Here is a 17,579-nt window from a genome sequence, read left to right as displayed (position 1 = left end):
TACGATAGCAGTGTGGAGTTGCAGTGTGGAATTGTTTTGGTGCCATTTGTCAGAGCAGTGTGAAGTCTTCGATCCCAGTTCCCTGAGACCAGGGAGAATGGTCAGCTGACTCCTGGTGAGCATAGAGACCTGTAGGGGATTGAGATTCCTTGAATTCAGCACCAACTGATTAATGTGCCTCTAGAAATTCAGAGAAATGTGAAAGTAAAATAATAGGGAAAAATCAAAAAGTTCTAACTCCACCCCTCCAAGAATATTTTAAGGGAATTTTTTGATACCACTTCACAACTGGTGAAAGACAATAGCACAACAGCTGTAAAGGCTCCTCAGACCGTAAAACACGACGACAGCAGCGACTAACTACCATTCTCCACTCCCCAAATTGATTGCGCATTTCAGGTGCTTCTGGGGGCAGGTCTGAATATCTAAAAGTCATATTCTCCAAATGTGAGTGAAATTGAAATTCAGCTATGGTACCCTTGTGTCCTGAAATAGATTCGTGCCTCACTGTCTGTGTGAATTATGGGTGCTGTAAGACCCAGATTCAGGATGTTTTCGATTACTATGAACATTGTTGCTAAGTGGATATCTTTTTACCTTTGAAGAGTTCGGAGGGTGGCTACATATAGCCTAGGGTGTGATTTATAGCCCTTGGTTGTAGACACACTGCGAGAGTTCTTTTATCTATCTTTGTGTAAACTGATTATTGGATCATCCATTTCAGAGCATTGTTTGGTCTGGATTTAGAGAACAGCAGTCTCTCTGGTAATGTTCTGGATGACTTCATTGTTTCATGAGTCCATAGGGGCTGTTAGAAGAATCAGAAATGTTGAAATAGAGTCTCACTGACATGTTAGCAAAATTTGGACAACTGTTCAGTTCTCTTATCAGTTGTTTCACTCAGTTTGCTTTTCTTTGTTTTAACAAACTCCAGGAGTAGGTGGTCTAATAAGATGTTTTTGTAATCACTGTGGTAGAAATATCTTGCATCTCTACTGTGAATGCTGGAAAATTCAGAATCATTTTTATATGGCATCTTTCCACACAAAGAATTGGATTTTTTTTTCTTTTCTGTAGGATAGTACACTCATTTTCATAGCACGATTTATAGAGTTTGAGACAATATATAGTATTTGTTCATCAAAGATAATATTTGGAGAACTGACAGGTCTTCACCCTAGTAAGGTCCAGAGAAAACCGTCCCTGTTGTATTCTGGTGATACTGTGGGCAAGGAAGAACATGCATCGTAAATGGGAAAAGGGAAGGTTATCTTTCTACTTGTAGACTTTGTGCCCCTGAGAGTTGGCCTTGACTTTGGTCAAAATTGCATTCAGATTGCCCAGAAAAGTACTCATAAAAGATTTACTTTGAGTTTCGTTATAAAACAGGAGAGACACATTAATTACATTCAGTGTTTGTTAAAGTGCACAGTTGACCTCGGAAGACCTAACATAAAATAGATGTTGTAGAACAGATTAGACCATTAGCTTCCCTTCATTTTGAAAAGGGGTCAGCAATGTATGATGACAGTGTCTACATATGGAGAGTGACAGGTCAGATTTATTTGCATTTTCTTGCACCATTAGGAAGATTGAAATTCAGTACATTTTGAGACAGACGATTAGAACAGGAACTTCTGGACTAGGCTTTACAGACAACTGTGTAATCAAAGCATGGTTATGTCACTGAAGCCTCAGAAACTGCATGTGAAAGTGCTTGAGTTCCGAATTGTTATCTATTAAGTTCTTTCCCTGAGAGTATGTCTGAACACCAGAGGTATAATATCTAGTTTAATTAGATGAAGTCTTTTTGTTTTGTTTCCATTTCTGCCATTAGCATTTTTCTGCTCTTCTACAATGAATTCCTTAACCTGGGAAATGGACATGGAGTTCATGAGCCCAGTGATAGATGTATTTTCTTGAAATTGTCTGCAGAATTTAGTTTACTGGTGGGTTTTGTATGTGTGTGAGTGTGTTTGTGGAGGGCATTTATAAATTACATTAAGTTCTTGCTTCTCATCAAGATGGCAGCATAGGTAAACATGGCTTGCCTCCTCACACAACCACATCAAAATTACAATTAAACTGTACAACAAACATCACTCAGACCTTTCAGAAATTGGGTTGAATGGAAGTTTTGACAACTACAGAATTGAAGAAACCACATATATCTAGACTGGTAGGAGTGGAGGAGATGAAGAATGGACTGGTCCCACCTCTACATGTGGTGCATAAAAATTTAGGAGGGATTCTCACAAGTGAGGAGTCCCAGCCCCATACCAGGCCCCCAAGCCCAGGGTTCCAGTGCCAGGAAGATAAGTTCCCATAACTCTGGCTGCAAAAACCAGTGGGGACTGAGTTGCTAGAAGAAACTTCTGGAGTCCCAAACAGTTCTCTTAAAGAACCCACACACAGACTTACTCAGGCTCACTCCCTCTGAGCTCCAGCACCAGGGTATCAGCTTGAATGGCATCGGTGGCATACAGGGGGCAACTGAAGTGTCTGGTATCAAGGCAAGAGCTGGGGAATAGCTTTCTTCCTGAAAGAAAGGTGGGAAAAAACCATTGTTTCTTTTCTGAGCCCTCCCCCCACAGAGCGACAGAGCTGGCAGGCAGGTGCCATATCTGAGACTTCATCAACCTGGCTAACTCTGTTTGCCCCACCCTGGAGATCCACTGAGATTCTGTCCCACCCAACTTAGGGGCCCACCCACACTGTTAACCATGGCTTTTCCATATGAATGCCTGATCTTGTCTCTTGCTTCACTGCTTCCTAAATCCTATCAAACAAGCAACAGCCAGCCTCAGTAAGCCAGGCCAGGCACTAGCAGCAGCCAGCTTAGGTTCACAGCTTGGCTATACCTGGGGCTCTCCAAGCCCAGCACAAGTAGCAGCCATCTCAGATTGCTTTATAACTCAGGCAAGGTGGCCCCAGGCAGAATACAGGTGGGGGCTAATCTTGGCCAGCAACACCAGGGAAACCCCAGGGCCAGTGCACTCAGTGGACAGCTACAGACCATGTTGCAGTACCATCGCTTGCCCCTGCACAGCTGATACTCCCTGGAGAGCACAGGTTAGCCAGTGGTCATAGTCAGTCCTTGCTGCTGACTGACCTGGGTAAATCCCTCCCACTGACCTAACAACAGCAACCAAGGCTCAATTACAAAAGGAGGGTGTACTCAGCCCACATGAAGGGTGCACCCAGCTTGGGTGAAAGGGGAGGCTATGCCGCTGGACCCTACGGGACACCTACATTAGGCCACACTGCCAAGACACAGTCAAAGTAGCTCTACCTAATAAATAAAAACAAACACAGGGAGGCTGCCAAAGTGAGGAGACAAAGAAATATGGCCCACATGAAGGAAGAATCAAAACTCCAGAAAAAGAGCTATATGAAAATGGAGCTAAGCAATCTATCAGATGTAGAGTTCAAAACACTGGTTATGAGGATGCTCAAGTATTTAATGAGGACCTCAACACTATAAAAAAGATCCAGTCAGGAATGAAGGATACACTAATTAAAATAAAGAATAATTTACAGAGAAACAACAGTAGAATGGATGAAGCCAATAATCAAATCAATGATTTGGAATAGAAGGAAGCAAAAAACAACCAATCAGAACATCAAGAAGAAAAAAGACCAAAAAATGAATATAATGTAAGCAGCCTCTGGGACAACTTCAAGAGGTCCAACATTCACATCATAGGGGTGCCAGAAGGAAAAGAGATAGAGCAAGATAATTGGAAATCTATTTGAAAAAATAATAAAAGAAAACTTCCCTAATTTGGTGAAGGCAATAGTCATACAAGTCAAGGAAGGGCAGAGAGTCCCAAACAAGATGGATGCAAAGAGACCCACTCCAAGACACATCATTATTAAAATGCCAAAGGTTAAGGATACAAAGAAAATCTTAAAAGCAGCAAGAGAAAAAAAGCAGCAGAGAGTTACTTACAGGGGAGTTCCCATAAGACTATCAGCTGATTTCTCAAAAGAAACCTTGCAGGCTAGAGGGGACTGGCAAGAAATATTTGAAGTCATGAAAAGCAGGGACCCACAGCCAACATAGCTCTACCCAGGAAAGATATCATTTAGAATCAGAGGGCAGATAAAGAGCTTCTCAGATAAGAAAAAACTAAAGGAGTTCATCTTTACCAAACCATTACTATATGAAATGCTAAAAGGACTTACTTAAGAAAAAGAAGATCAAAACTATGAACAATAAAATAGCAATCGATATATATCTATCAACAATTGAATCTGAAAAACAAAGTAAGCAAACAAGAAGGGCAAAGACAGAATCATGGATACAGAGAGAGTTTTGATGGTCACCAGATGGAAGGGTGGTGTGGGAGAATGGGTGAGGAGGTGAGAGGAGTAAGAAGTACACCAGGTAGTTACAGAATAGCCATGGGGATGTGAAATACAGTATAGGAAATGGAGCAGCCACAGAACTTAAAACATGCATGATCCGTGGATGTGAACAATTGTGTGGGAATTGCCTGAGGGAGTGGGAGGTGCTGGGTAAATGGGGGAAAAGGGAGAAAATTGGGACAACTGTAATAGCAAAGTCAATAAAATATAGTAACAAATAAACTAAAAAAAATTCTCAAATGCTCCATGACTCCCAAAGATGAACAAAGAAGCCACTAACTTAGAGACTAGTCATTATCCCCTCGGTTAGCATTTAGTCCCTTTAGCCCAGTGAGCTATCACAGTCACATGGCCCATAGATTCAGTTCTCTGTTACATATGAAGGTTATGGATAAGAAGTGATCTTTATTTTTATGTAATTTCAACATAGGATTGAGAGTCACCTCTTTAAACTAGTGTGTAGATTTCCAAGCTGAAAATTATTGGATAGCATTTGTATCATTTCTATATGTGCTATTTCTTTGCTATAGTCTGCTTGGGCTCTGGTCTTTAAACAATGATCACCAGACAGTAATCTAACCATGAAAATCTTCAGCAATGTGCTCTTATCTTTGTAACTACAATCTATTCTGAGCTATATAATTCGTTCTTAACAGGATGTTCTTTCTCCTTTTCTCTTCCTCTCTTTCTCTCTCTCTCTTTTTTTCCTTCCAGAAACTAGGTACCTTAGCAGGAATTCTTTAAAAGATATTTCAGGTATGTTCTACCCACATTTCCAGGAGCTTTTATATCTTCATTCTTTTGTTGGTGGTTTTTGGTTGTACTTTATCTTCCCTTCAGAAACATTCACTCAAATGGATGGAAGGGGAAGGTTGCTGAGGGATCAGATGAGCAGGTGCTTGAGGGACTTTCTGTTCCTGCCAAATGATCTTTTCTTAAAAAGTATTGAATATTTTTCATTTAATTTCCCAATCATAGTGCAACTTGTTCTTTGCCAAATAGTTTTTGGGGCTTTGCCTAGGCCCCTTGTGCCAGAGTCGAGGACTCATCTTGGCCAGACATTGCCACATATTGAAGGCGGGAGCCATTTCCAGGAAAGCTCGGGGAACTGCAGCTCTGAGAGTCCTTTCCTTCACTGTGCGAGCCAGGCCTCAACACTTCTGACCATCTGGAAAACTTTGGACCCAAGCACCAATATCTGTCTCATACATATTTTTCTTTTCATTTCCTAAGTTTTTAAAAAATTCTTGCTTCATTTGAGATATGTATTTATTGCTATTTTAATCTACATAGTGCAAGAAGAATTGTATACTTGAGGGCTGCAAAGAAAGTCATCAGAAAAGAGTTGATGTACCCTCTGTGAATATATATTACTATTCTCTGTGCCATTATAATGCTCAATAAGCAGTTTTGGAATGAATACACCTAGAAACTTTTTACTGACATGCTGTTAGTGACAAGGTGTCTTTTTTCAGGTGCTCTTGAACAAGGAATGATTTCATCTCTCTTTTCTTCACTCTGACCAGTGTGTGCTCTCTTTTGGCCATGCTATAGTTAATGCCCCTGCTCTGTTTGCAGTGGTGGTCAGTCTGTTTATTTCTAGATACAGATAGCATCTCCATAATGCTGTGAGGTAGAGTCTGCACAACCCAGGAACATTTTATTTTGCTGTGGCTGTACTTGACACAGTTCATCAGTGCTCTGCTTTTAGTACTTTTCCTTATGCCAAATATAAGAATGTTCCTAGCTCACTTTCAGAAATCTTGATAGTTTGAGTGTTGCTCATGGGTTTCTTTTTGTTTATTTTGTTTGTCTGTTTTTAACTTTTCTGTAAATTACCTTGCTAAATCCCTTTGAACCTATTAACATATTTAACCTTTTAAAAAACCTTTTAGGTAATATGCGTTTATGAATTTGCTGTGATAAATCAATCATTTCAAAAATTACTGCATTTTGCCAGGTATAATGCACACTTTCTCACCCAATTTTTTAGGGGAAAAATAAGGGTGTGCATTACATGTGGGTAGTACTAATTCCATATCTATATAAATGTGTTTAATTCTTTTATTTATGCTTATGTGTTAAAAGCATAACTGTAGAAAGCAATAACAATATCTGTATGCAAAATAATACCCTAAAATTTGATAATTGGTTTTGTTTCTAAATATAAAGAAATAAATAATTGAATTAAAAAATTAAAATAAAAAGTTTTTTTCCCTGAAAGCTTTGGCCAAAAACATGGGCATGCATTATACTCAGGAGCACATTATACATGGCAAAATATGGTATCTACAATTCACTAATCACAATATTAAACATGAGACATATTTTTGTCTGCAGAGTATTTATAGTTTATTTCAGAGACTTAAGACACACACTCAATAGTTAATGAATGAGATGGTATTATATACTAAGTGCATATTGTTCATAGAATAAAATAGTTCTGTGGCATTAAAAATTAGAAAATTAAATGTTCAGTTGGCATTTACTGAGTGGCTACCATGTGCTAAGGCATAGGTATTGAAAGTTAAGTAAAGTTTAGTGTCGTATTAGCAAAGACCCGAGAGTGTGCTGTGATAAGTGACACTGGTCAGCCACCCCAGCGATAAAAGGTAAAGATACATCAGCATCACAGCAGGCCAGCAGGCCCTGGGGAGGTGTAAAGTGTCCAGCTTTGAATGTTCTGTCGCTGATGATTATATAGATTCCAAACATAGATCTACCAGGGGTGTCCAACCCACGGCCCATGGGTCACATCGTGGCCCAGGATGTCTATGAATGCGGTCCAACACAAAATAATAAATTTACTTAAAACCTTATGAGATTTTTTTGTGATTATGTGTCACAATGTATTTAATGTGTGGCCGAAGACAACAAAAGGTTGGACAGCCCTGATAGGCCATTTAATCCTCATAAGGGTTATGGCTGAGATGTGCTATTATCCCCAGTGTATCACTCAGTCTGTGTCTTTCCAGCTAAAGTCCTTTTTGTGTGTTTTCCCTCCCTTATCATTTTACAGGGCTCTTTGGTGAGTTCATTTTGTTTAAATACATGATCTTTGGGTCTTACCTCAGCAGCCCATACAGAAAACCAGTGTGAGACATGCTTATGTGAAAGCATCTCTTCAGTAGTTCTGTATCTACCCTTTTGCTTTCCTGTGTTCATGTTGACTGACCCTGTGCTCCAGGAGGATGTTGTTGAACCCAACGTGTCCAGCTCTGCTCACAGGTGCTTTCTGATGATGCTAACAAGGACACTGGCAGCCTACAGTTGTCTTGATCAGCTGTCAACATCGCCATAGTTTTCATGTCCAGATTATGGTTTTCTAACCTGTTTTTTCTTTTTCCTTTTTTTTTTTTTTTGACTGGGGTCCTATACCATTGGGCTCTATTCTCTGCATTCTCTGTGCTTCTTTCTGTGGAAACCCCCTTCAAGCTAATAGCTGGGATGATGAAAGCACTGGCAGCTCCCTTTGGCAGCTCCTTTCCCTGAGCTTTCGACACTTTCCTTTGGCAGATTCACTTAACTTTATGGAGGTTGGAGCTTACCTGGAAGAGAAGAAAGGCATTCTCTGGCATCCAGGGGAGTGACCTTCCCTTGGGGGGTTCTGGGCTCCAGTTTTCAGTTTAGTCATTTGACTTAGAGGATGAGGCAGCCCTAAAGAAAGGAGACGTTTTTTCTGCCTGTGCCAACTTCAGAAACAGTGTGTTCTGTTTACTTGTGTTCCACTATTACTGGGAGCTGAATCATGTTTCAGTTGAAATTAGTGTGGGTTGAACCATACGATATAGCCATTTTTGTAGAGAAAAATGCTCAAATAATGGCAATCTCATCTGATTCAACCTAGTATATCTTATCTGTGAGTCTATACTAGTTTATAGCTTGCTTCTGTTAATGCTGAGCTTTGAAAAAGTATTCCAGATGAAATGCTAAGTGATTTCAGTGGAAAGCGATTTCTAAGATTTCTCTTTCTTGTGCTTTCTAGGTCACTCTGCACCTAAATCCCATCTCTTCAGTCCACATTCACCACAAGCCTGTCGTGTTCCTGCTCAACTCCCCACAGCCCCTTATCTGGCATCTGAAGACAGAGCGGCTTGCAATTGGTGTCTCCCGACTTTTTTTGGTAAGTGTTTGAAACCCTCCCACAGTGATCTTTAGCACAAAGATATAGTGACGCTACAACTTTGCAAGGCATTTTCTTTGTAATCATACCAGAGTTCCACAGTGTGTTAAATTTGGAGTGTGCTCTTAATGAGGTTTGGATGACACAGATAAGCATTCACAGACAGCAAACACCACTCATGCCTTCTTCTGTGGATGGAGCATCGAGTCTAGTTTGCACGTTACTGCTGGACCTGCGGTCATCCTCTGTGTGGCCCGAGCTTTGGTCTCAGCTGGGAGACCCTCCCCGCACTGCCTTGTGGCAGCGCGAGCAATGTAAATATTGTCAATAGCCACTAGGTGTGTGGTCTCTGACCACAAGCTAAATAATGCGCAAACCCTCTCTGTTTGTATATAACACAGGCCTCCTTTCTGATATGAGGATCTGTTTGTTGAGAAAGTGACACAGTGAGCTCCAAAATGAAAACATTTGTATTTTATAAAAAAGCTGGAACCCAGCACTTGTAGAAAGATCCAAATATTACCTACTATTTGTAAATCATGTCCTTCTGAGTTTGCCAGAACATTCAAGTTTGCTAGTTGTGGAGAAATTGATGGGTTGTTTGGATGGATTTTTGGGGTATGATATCATGTCTAATGATGAGCAACATTGCACTTCACAGTGGAGCTCACATTGTCTGTTGCTAAAGCTACATGCTAATGTCCTCAAGTGCAGAGCCTTGGACTTTTAGACCTCTCTTGCCCACAAGGATTCAAAATAAGAAGCGGCCTCAGTTAATAGTGCTACTCTTTCATGATGGATCAGTTTTTCCTAATTAATTACTCTTAATCCAGATCTATAGTTTCTTGTCAAAGTTGATTGTGTAAGAGTCATCAGTACATGCTACTTATAGTGGCAGTGGAGGGAGTTTGAGGAATAATATATTTGCTTAGTCTTTAATCACTTATTAATAATAACACATGAAAAAACAAATAACTAAAGGTAGTGCAAATACCCAGCAATACCTTAACCAGGGCATCAAAATTAACATCAACCATGATATAAATGGGTGCTGTGGGCTTCTACATGTGATAACCAGAGAACAAACACAGCATCACTTACACAGTTTGGACCAAACCAGAGGAAACACTGGAGAAAACCAAATTGAGTGCTATTCTATGAAACAACTGGCCTGTGCTCTTCAAAAGTGTTAGTCATGAAAGACAAAGAGAGGCTGGGAAGCCATTCCAGGTCAAAAGAGACTCCAAAGACACATGCAATCCTGAACTGCATCCTCTTGGGTCAGGAGGAGGCCATCGCTGTAAAAGACATTGTCAGGATAATAGGCAAAATTGATTTTGGGCTTACAGATCAAAGTATTGTGTCAGTGTTATATTTATTGAGTTTCATAATCGTATTATTGTTACATGAGATTATGCTTCTTAGGAGACATAATACTCGTAAGTATTAAGGGAGAAAGGGCCAAATAATTTAGAAAAATATGCAATGTGTAGATAAAATAAGAAAGTGAGTATGGCAGCAGGTTGAAAACTGGAGAGTGTAGTTAAAGGGTCAGTAAGAGTTCTGTGTACTATATTTGCAACTTTGTAAATGTGACTTAATTTCAAAATAAAAAATTAAAAGTATATTTACAAGGTAGGAGTTACTACTAATTTAAATGGTAACCTTTTGGAGAATTAAACTTATTACTTCTAAATTTAAAAGGCCAAAAGTCAGAGTTGTTGTTATTCATATTCCTAGCACATTCATTTAGCACTTGTTATTACAGTAGGCTCTCTGATATGTACCTTGTTTAATTTTCACAATAGCACTGTGCGATGTGGGTGTTCACCCCATTTTACAGATGTGTTTACAGATGAGAAACTAAGACCTAGAGTGGCTAAGTAAGCAGTGACCTAAATCGCACAGCTCATTACTGGCAGAGCTGGGACTCAGACTGAGACAGGACTTACTCTACACACTCTTCATGCTAAACTGGCTCCCTTCATGCGCATGTTCACTGTCAGTATTCTGTAAGCAAACATATTTGTGATGATAAGACTACTGACCATGGTCATAAGGTCACATTTAGCCCCTATAAAGCAGAGTCATGCTATCCACAACAGTAGGCACTAGCTATGTATGGATGTTTAAATTTAAAGTAAAGTCAGAAATACAGTTTCTGGGTGCACAAGCCACGTTTCAGGGGCTCCACAGCTACATGTAGCTGGGGACTACCACATAGGGAAGCCTATGAAGAGGTTGTAAATGAAGACTTTGCCTACCCTGGTTTGAACCCAAGCAGTAACCTGAAGCAAATTATTTAATTTTTCTAAGGCTGACTTTCTTCAGTTGTAATATAGAAATAATAATAGTCCCTATGTCATGGGGTTACTATGTTGATTAAATGAGACTGCATATAAAATGTTTAGCACAGCGCCTGGCACCAGTAACTTCATCAACCTCACCTGCCATTCATTGCTATTTGTTGCTAGTCATGGTAAAGAACACTTGGGAAGGGTGCTGAATTTACATTTTTAATTGTGGTGCATCTAGCTGGGCCAGCCCCAAATTGAGAGGAGTTCCTGTTTCTCCTGCTGTGGGCGCGGAGGAGAACTGTGGGCTGCATACGTCACGGCTGCACTGGTCTCTTTCTGGATTTCTTCTTTCACCGCTCACTCTCTGGGTTTTGAAGGAAGGTGTCTTGTTCCTAGTTATTATTTATGTGCTTTCATTTTGTTTAAGATCTATGAAGAACTACCTCTTGGCCATCAGTTTAAGACACACTAACAGTGGAGAAAACAAAAACGAGACAGTTTTAGTTAACAAATTAACATCAACCCTGTTTGGAGTTAATCCCCTGTAAAGAGATTGCAGACCAAGGGATGAACCTAAAATTACCAATGGGGGGGTGGGGAAGGCAGCATTGGAAAAAGTCAGCGGATTTAAATTCTGGGACATCTGAATTCTACTTTGTTGTCCAGCAGGCTTTCCTTTGGGGGAGATGGTTTTCTCCCATTTGTACATTTCTTCCTGCCCTGGAGGAGATGGAACATCTGTTGTCCATTCAGGTTCTCAGATCAACCGATGACAAGTGATGCAAGATCCGCCACAAGCGGGGCAGCTGTCCCTGATGGAGAGAGTGCCGAGGTGAAGCGGGCAAGCCCTCGCAGCCCGCAGGGAGTGTGGGGGTCTGCTCATCCCCTCAGTAGCCATTGCAGCAGACGGGTCGCTTCTGGACAGAGAATCGGTGGTGTGTTCTGTTGATCTATTCACAGTAGTTGAGTTAAGAGATAACTAAATTATTTTGCATAAAGCGCTTTATCCAAACACTTCAGAAGCTCATGGAATCTTTGGAAACTAAAGCTTAGTTGTTTCCATCACTGTCTTCTCCACAGTTAGAGACCTTAGAGGAGCTAAGGAGAGATGATGGGTCTCTTGACTCTCAGTTTAAGATGCAGGTGTCCTCACGTCTTCCCTCATATGCTGCTGAAGAATTTGCAAGACTGTCTTAAAGCTGCCTTTACTTTCTAGGTAGAATTATAATACTTTAACAGTTTTTTTTTAAGTAGGGTGGTAAGAAAAGTTCAAATATTGGCATCTACTCATCCATCAAGGTCATTTTTTAATTTAAGTTGAATGTTTGCATTGTTATAACTCCCCAGATTTAAAAAGGAAACCTTTCATAATTAGTTAGCAGGGCTTTATGTTACTCAGAATGTTGCAGCCACCCACGAGGGTGACTAAAAACATTACACAGCAGGTCCTCGAACGGCGTTATTTTGTTCAACATCATTTTGTTATTACTGTTAAGAAGAGGGAAAAAGTGGATTCCCAGCGGGGCCACTGTCTGTGTGGAGTTTGCACATTGTCCCCAGGTCTGCGGGTTTTCTCCCGGGACTCAGGTTTCCTCCCACGTCCCAGAGCTGTGCCTGCTGGTTTCACTGGTGTGTCTACATGGCCCCAGTCTGAGCAAGTGTGGGCGTGGGGGCCCTGGGAAAGAAGGGCATCCTCTCCAGGGTGGGTGGGCTCCCACCTTGCACCGTGAGCTGCTAAAATAGGCTCTGGCTACTCTCAACTCTGATCAGGAATAAGTAGGTAGGAAAAGAATTTTCTTACTGTTTTTTGTTAATCTTCCTTAAATGTATTATAGCTCACATTTATTTCAGTGGTTAATATACAAATGTTTTCACATCTTTATTTAGAAGTTTGTTGATGTTTATATTGCCACAGGAACTTAACTCTTGTTTATATCAATTAGCCTGTGGTAAAATTGGTTTCATTATAGGTTGTTTTGCTTAAAGTCACTGTTTTCAAGAACCTGTCAATGACATTACTCGAGGATTTACTATATTTAATACTGTCTAATAAAGGGATCTTCTTTTCTGTCAAATTATTCCAGTCCTTCTCATGATTCCACAGTGCAGGCAAGAGGGGTGTGCCTGGCAGGGGGAAAGTGGTATTGAGTTTCCTCTGCAAGTGCAATTCCTTTATCTAGTTGTTCTGGTTACCTAGAAAATGGGAGTGAAATGACAGGAGATTGTTTCAGGTTGAGTCTCAAACAGTCACATGTGTGCACGCACGCCCGCGTGCACACACACACACGTGCATGCGCGACTTGTCACTTCCTTGTAGCTGTTCTTTTGTGGGGTGTATGGATGGCCCAGAAAATACTGGGTAGGTTAGAGTTGTTCCTCAGTCAATCAGAAATTAAAGCAGTCCTACCCTTTCAGTCTTTCATGCTGAAATTATAAGTAAAACTCTGTTAGAAAACTCATCTCAGCTTATTTTATTTATGTAATAATTTCCACATTAAAGGAAAAGAAGGGTAGCTCACCTGGGCAATAGATGTCTGAACTTTCAACTTACGTTTGCCCAAAAAAGATTGAGAAGATCCACAATACTAGGTTGTCTTTAAAAATATGCTGCAATTTGAACAGACACTTCTCCAAAGAGAAAGTACAGATGGCCCAAACGCACATAAAAAGAGGCTCAGTATCATTAGTCATCAGAAAAATGCAAATTTAAAACCACAATGAGATGCCACTTCACACCCACTAGGATGGCTGTGATAAAAAGGCAGACAATAGCAAGTTTTGTTGAGGATGTAAGGACATTGTAACCCACATACATTGCTGGTGGGAATATAAAATGGAGCTTTGGAAAACAATTGGGCAAAACATATGTCCACAGCAAAACTTGTCCACAGATGTTCATAGCAATGTTATTCATAATAATTAAAAAGTACAAACAGCCCCAAATGTCCATCAACTGATTAAAGAGTGGTATGTCCATACCATGGAATATTATTTCACCATTAAAAGAATGAAGTAGTGATACATAGCACAACATGGATGAACCTTGAAAACATTATAAATGAAAGAAGCCATGCACAAAAGGCCGTGCATTGTGTGATTCCATTTATATGAAGTGTCCCAAATGGTTAAATCCATGGAGACAGAGAGTAGACCAGCAGTTGCCAAAGCCTGGTGGGGTAGAGAATTGGGTATGACTATTAATGGCATAGAGTTTCTTTTGGGGTTGGAAAAAAAATGTTTTACACTAGATAGTAGTTCATTAGTACAGTTGTGAACATTACTACATTGCAAATATACTAAACACCACTGTACAGTTTAAAAGGGTGAATATTATTTCAATAAAGTAAATTAAAGGGTGAATTATGTTTATGTAATTTATATGATATAATTATAAGGGTGAATTATATCCCAATAAAGCTGTTAAAAAAAACGTGCTGCAGCACACTTTTAAAAAAAGGTGGTACTAAGATTAATGAAGTAAATTTTTAAATCTTTTTACTTCATTGTATGTATCTATTTGATTTTTATTTTGAGGGGGGAAAAAAACCTTCCTTTATTTTGTGTTCCAAACAAGAATACATTCTCGTTTAAGGTTTACAGACTTGGAGTCCCAAGACAAGCAGAAATTCTCAAGACAAGACCCTAGTGCCTGGCTTCTAATAACAACATGTCTGCTGCAGAGCTCTTGGCCAGCCTGTCAGCGTCAGGGTTAGATGCTCTAATTACTCATAAGGAAAGAAGGTGTCTCAGATTAGGAAAGTCTCAAGACATAAGCAGCAACTTCTTCCAACCTCATTTACTCTTGGAATTACTGTGCTGTGGTTTATTTTTTCCAGCCATTTATCATTAAAACCAGGAAAGAAATGAATGTATATGTGTTTATGTTTGTTTGGAGTAATGGAGAGGAAGGGGATGTTAGTCTTCAAGGCAGGGTGTCCAGATTTAACAAAGATAAAGGGTGACCAGTTATTTTGAATTTCAGATAATCTACAAGTAATTTTTTTAGTATGTCCATGTGACATTTGGGGCACACTTTTACTGAAAAATTATTCATTGTTTATCTGAAATTCAAATGTAATTAGGTTTCCCATATTTTATCTGGCATCTCTACTCAGAAGGAACTCACATTTTTGTTTCTAGTTAACATCCTGGCTTGGGTATCAGGAGGCCTGGGGACTAGTGTGGGTCTGCCACTCACTAGTCATACATCACTGGACAAGATCACTTAACTACTGGGAGCTTAGTTTTCTCATCTCTAAAGTGAGGAGGTAGTCCCAGCCAATCTCCAAACTACCTCTCAGCTTTCAAACTCTGATTTTGTGATAATACAACTGTTAGATACTGCATCCCGATTTAATTAGAAACAGAAAATGGTAATCTGAACATTGCCTCTTCAGCAAATCCAAGTAAACATCAGGGCATGGCAGTTGAAATATATGAGAGAAACCAAACTCTAAGCTATTGGCTTAGGATAACAAACAACCCAAAATTTAATCCTAATGAAAAATGTAAATTAATACCAGGAACATACTTAATATTTAAAACCTAGTTTTGTGTTCCTGAGAATAGGGGAGAAATGGGTGAAGAAGCTGAAGTTGCCAAAATCTGGTTTATTCTTTTTACTTAAAGTTGGGGGTGGGGGAAAGGTCCAAGTATCTTGGGCCTGTGCCACCAAACCACAGGCAGTTCTCTGGTCCGCACTGCAGTTTGGATGTCTGACAAGGCTCAGTGAAAAACAAGTGCTGTTTGTTTTCCTGTGCCCAGCATTTAACTGGAAATCAGAAGGCGAAGTTTCCAATCAGTTGTTAAATAGCCCCAGATGTGTGCTTAGCTGTGCTCTAGGAAGGGACAGGCACAGCCCGTACCACAGCGCATGTCCAGTCATTCTCTTCAGAGTCCAGGAGATGTGTAATTGAGGGTTGGAGTGTCCAGAAATGCCCTATGAATAACTCAGACATTCAAGTTTGCTTGTGCAGGAGGGAACTGTAAAAAAATTTCTGTATTCTCTACTGCATTACATTTTTAAAAATCTGGAAATGATTTTTTTCTTTTCTAATTTTCTCCCTGCCCTTGTTTGGTAGTTCTTTCCACATTTAGAAAAAAATGACATTAGCATACTTGGTATGATGGTTTGTGTGTCTACTTGTTCGTTCATCCGACACCCAGTGTTTAGTGCCTGCAGCATGCTGGGAACTGCGCCGAGTGTGGGATCCAGAGAGACGTGGAGTGGGTTGCCTGCCCTCCTGGAGCTTCCAGTTCATTGTAACAAAGCAATTACACTTCATGGTAATAAATACCATTGTTGGGTCCTGAAAATTGGAGGAAATGAGAGTCCTCGTATTCCAAGTACTATTAAGGCAGCTTCCTCCATGAGGCTGACGGGGCAGCAGATGGGTCAGGGCTGCAGAAATAGAAACGCAGCCTTTTTGCTCAACTGCAGGTGTTGCCCTGTCTTCTAGGGTCTGGATTCTCTTTGGAATCCAGAACCACTTTGGATTCTCCAGTGAGGTCTGTCCCCAGCTAAGTTTTCTCTTAAAGGCAGATTAAATAACTAAATATTTCAAGATTAGTTTCTCTTTTTTCCTTTTTTAAAATGTCTCTTGTGGAATGACTCACTGTGCCCTGTGGGATATTCCAAGTGGTTGTGTACTGTGCAGTTTTGTTCCAGAGGTTGCTTATCTGTTGGTTTTGTGGCTTGTCTATAAGAGCCCTAATTATAAGGGGCTCTAGCCTCTCATGAGCTGGGGTCAGTCAACTACCATATTTCCTAGGAAGGAGTTTCTGGCCCTTTTGTGGTAAGAACTCTTCGTAAATGTCACTGTGGCAATTAGAGCCTTGGACAGAGTCCAGTTTTAGCTGGTGATCCTGGTTCAGAAAGACCTTTTGAAAGACTTAATGGGATTTATCCTGACTCCTGGGTTAAGGCTGGCGAATGTTGCCAGAGCGTCCAGTGAGCGGCCTCAGGCCTTGAGAGGCTTGTGGGTGTATTCTTCCTGATCAAGACATCCTGTCCTGAGGGCCCCGGCAGGCGTAGACTTTTCCTGGCTCTGTGGGACTTGCTGTGTGTCATGTCTGTGTGCAGGCATGGGCCCCAGCCCTGTGAAGGCTGTGCTTTCATTCAGCAAATTGAGGTCAAACAAACTCCATTTGACTGAGGGGGGAAGATTGGTGTTTCTTCGTCTAGAATCCCATGACATCCTTTAGGGTTTTACTGTCTAAAGCTAATCTGGTAATCTGATGAATCTGCCCTTTTCATAGATTGGGCAATTGTATCAAATGTTACATCTCTGATGCTCTTGATTAATGTGGTAGGAGACCTCCAGAGAGCTATTTGGAAGAAAAAGCAAGTGTTTTGTTAAGGGAGGTTGCAGAATATTTTTTTATGTCATGAGAGGGAGGAAAAATATCTGTCTTTCAGGAGATGCTGGTGAGGCTGATTTGAGCGCTGGTGGCTGTGCCTTGTTTCTCTCATGAATTGCAAACAGTGAGGCCATAGCTAAGGGCTCCCCAAAGGTGGCCCACATTCCCCATCTCTGGAAGGGACTGCAGGGTGGCCCGACTCCTGCCTGGGCACAGAGGCACTGGGTTTATTTGAGGCAGCCCAGTGCTGGCACTCCAGCCCATCCTCCGTCACCTAACTCCCTGGCTTGGAAGCAGATTTCTGCAGGGGAGGAAGGAAGCCCCTTTAGTATTTTTTATTTCTCTGTTCAGGTTACAATTTGTATCCCAAGATCTGCTTTTGCCCTTGGCCCTAACGTCCTATCCCCTGATGGTCTGGGATATTTTTT

General features: G+C 40.7%; 1 protein-coding gene across 4 annotated transcripts in view; it reads left to right on the top strand.

The window, feature by feature from the left end:
- TGFBR3 (transforming growth factor beta receptor 3) overlaps positions 1 to 17,579 on the top strand; it is a 198,913-nt gene that overhangs the window by 118,276 nt on the left and 63,058 nt on the right. For all 4 annotated transcript variants that reach the window (XM_036026412.1, XM_036026413.1, XM_036026411.1 and 1 more), the window contains exon 4: positions 8,357 to 8,494. In XM_036026412.1, the coding sequence (XP_035882305.1) occupies positions 8,357 to 8,494 (138 nt within the window). The remainder of the gene's footprint in view (positions 1 to 8,356; positions 8,495 to 17,579) is intronic.

This window comes from Phyllostomus discolor, chromosome 5, assembly GCF_004126475.2.
Source record: "Phyllostomus discolor isolate MPI-MPIP mPhyDis1 chromosome 5, mPhyDis1.pri.v3, whole genome shotgun sequence".
Taxonomy (NCBI): domain Eukaryota; kingdom Metazoa; phylum Chordata; class Mammalia; order Chiroptera; family Phyllostomidae; genus Phyllostomus; species Phyllostomus discolor.
Note: the sequence above shows the minus strand (reverse complement) of the source record. Positions and strands in the feature narration are given on the sequence as shown.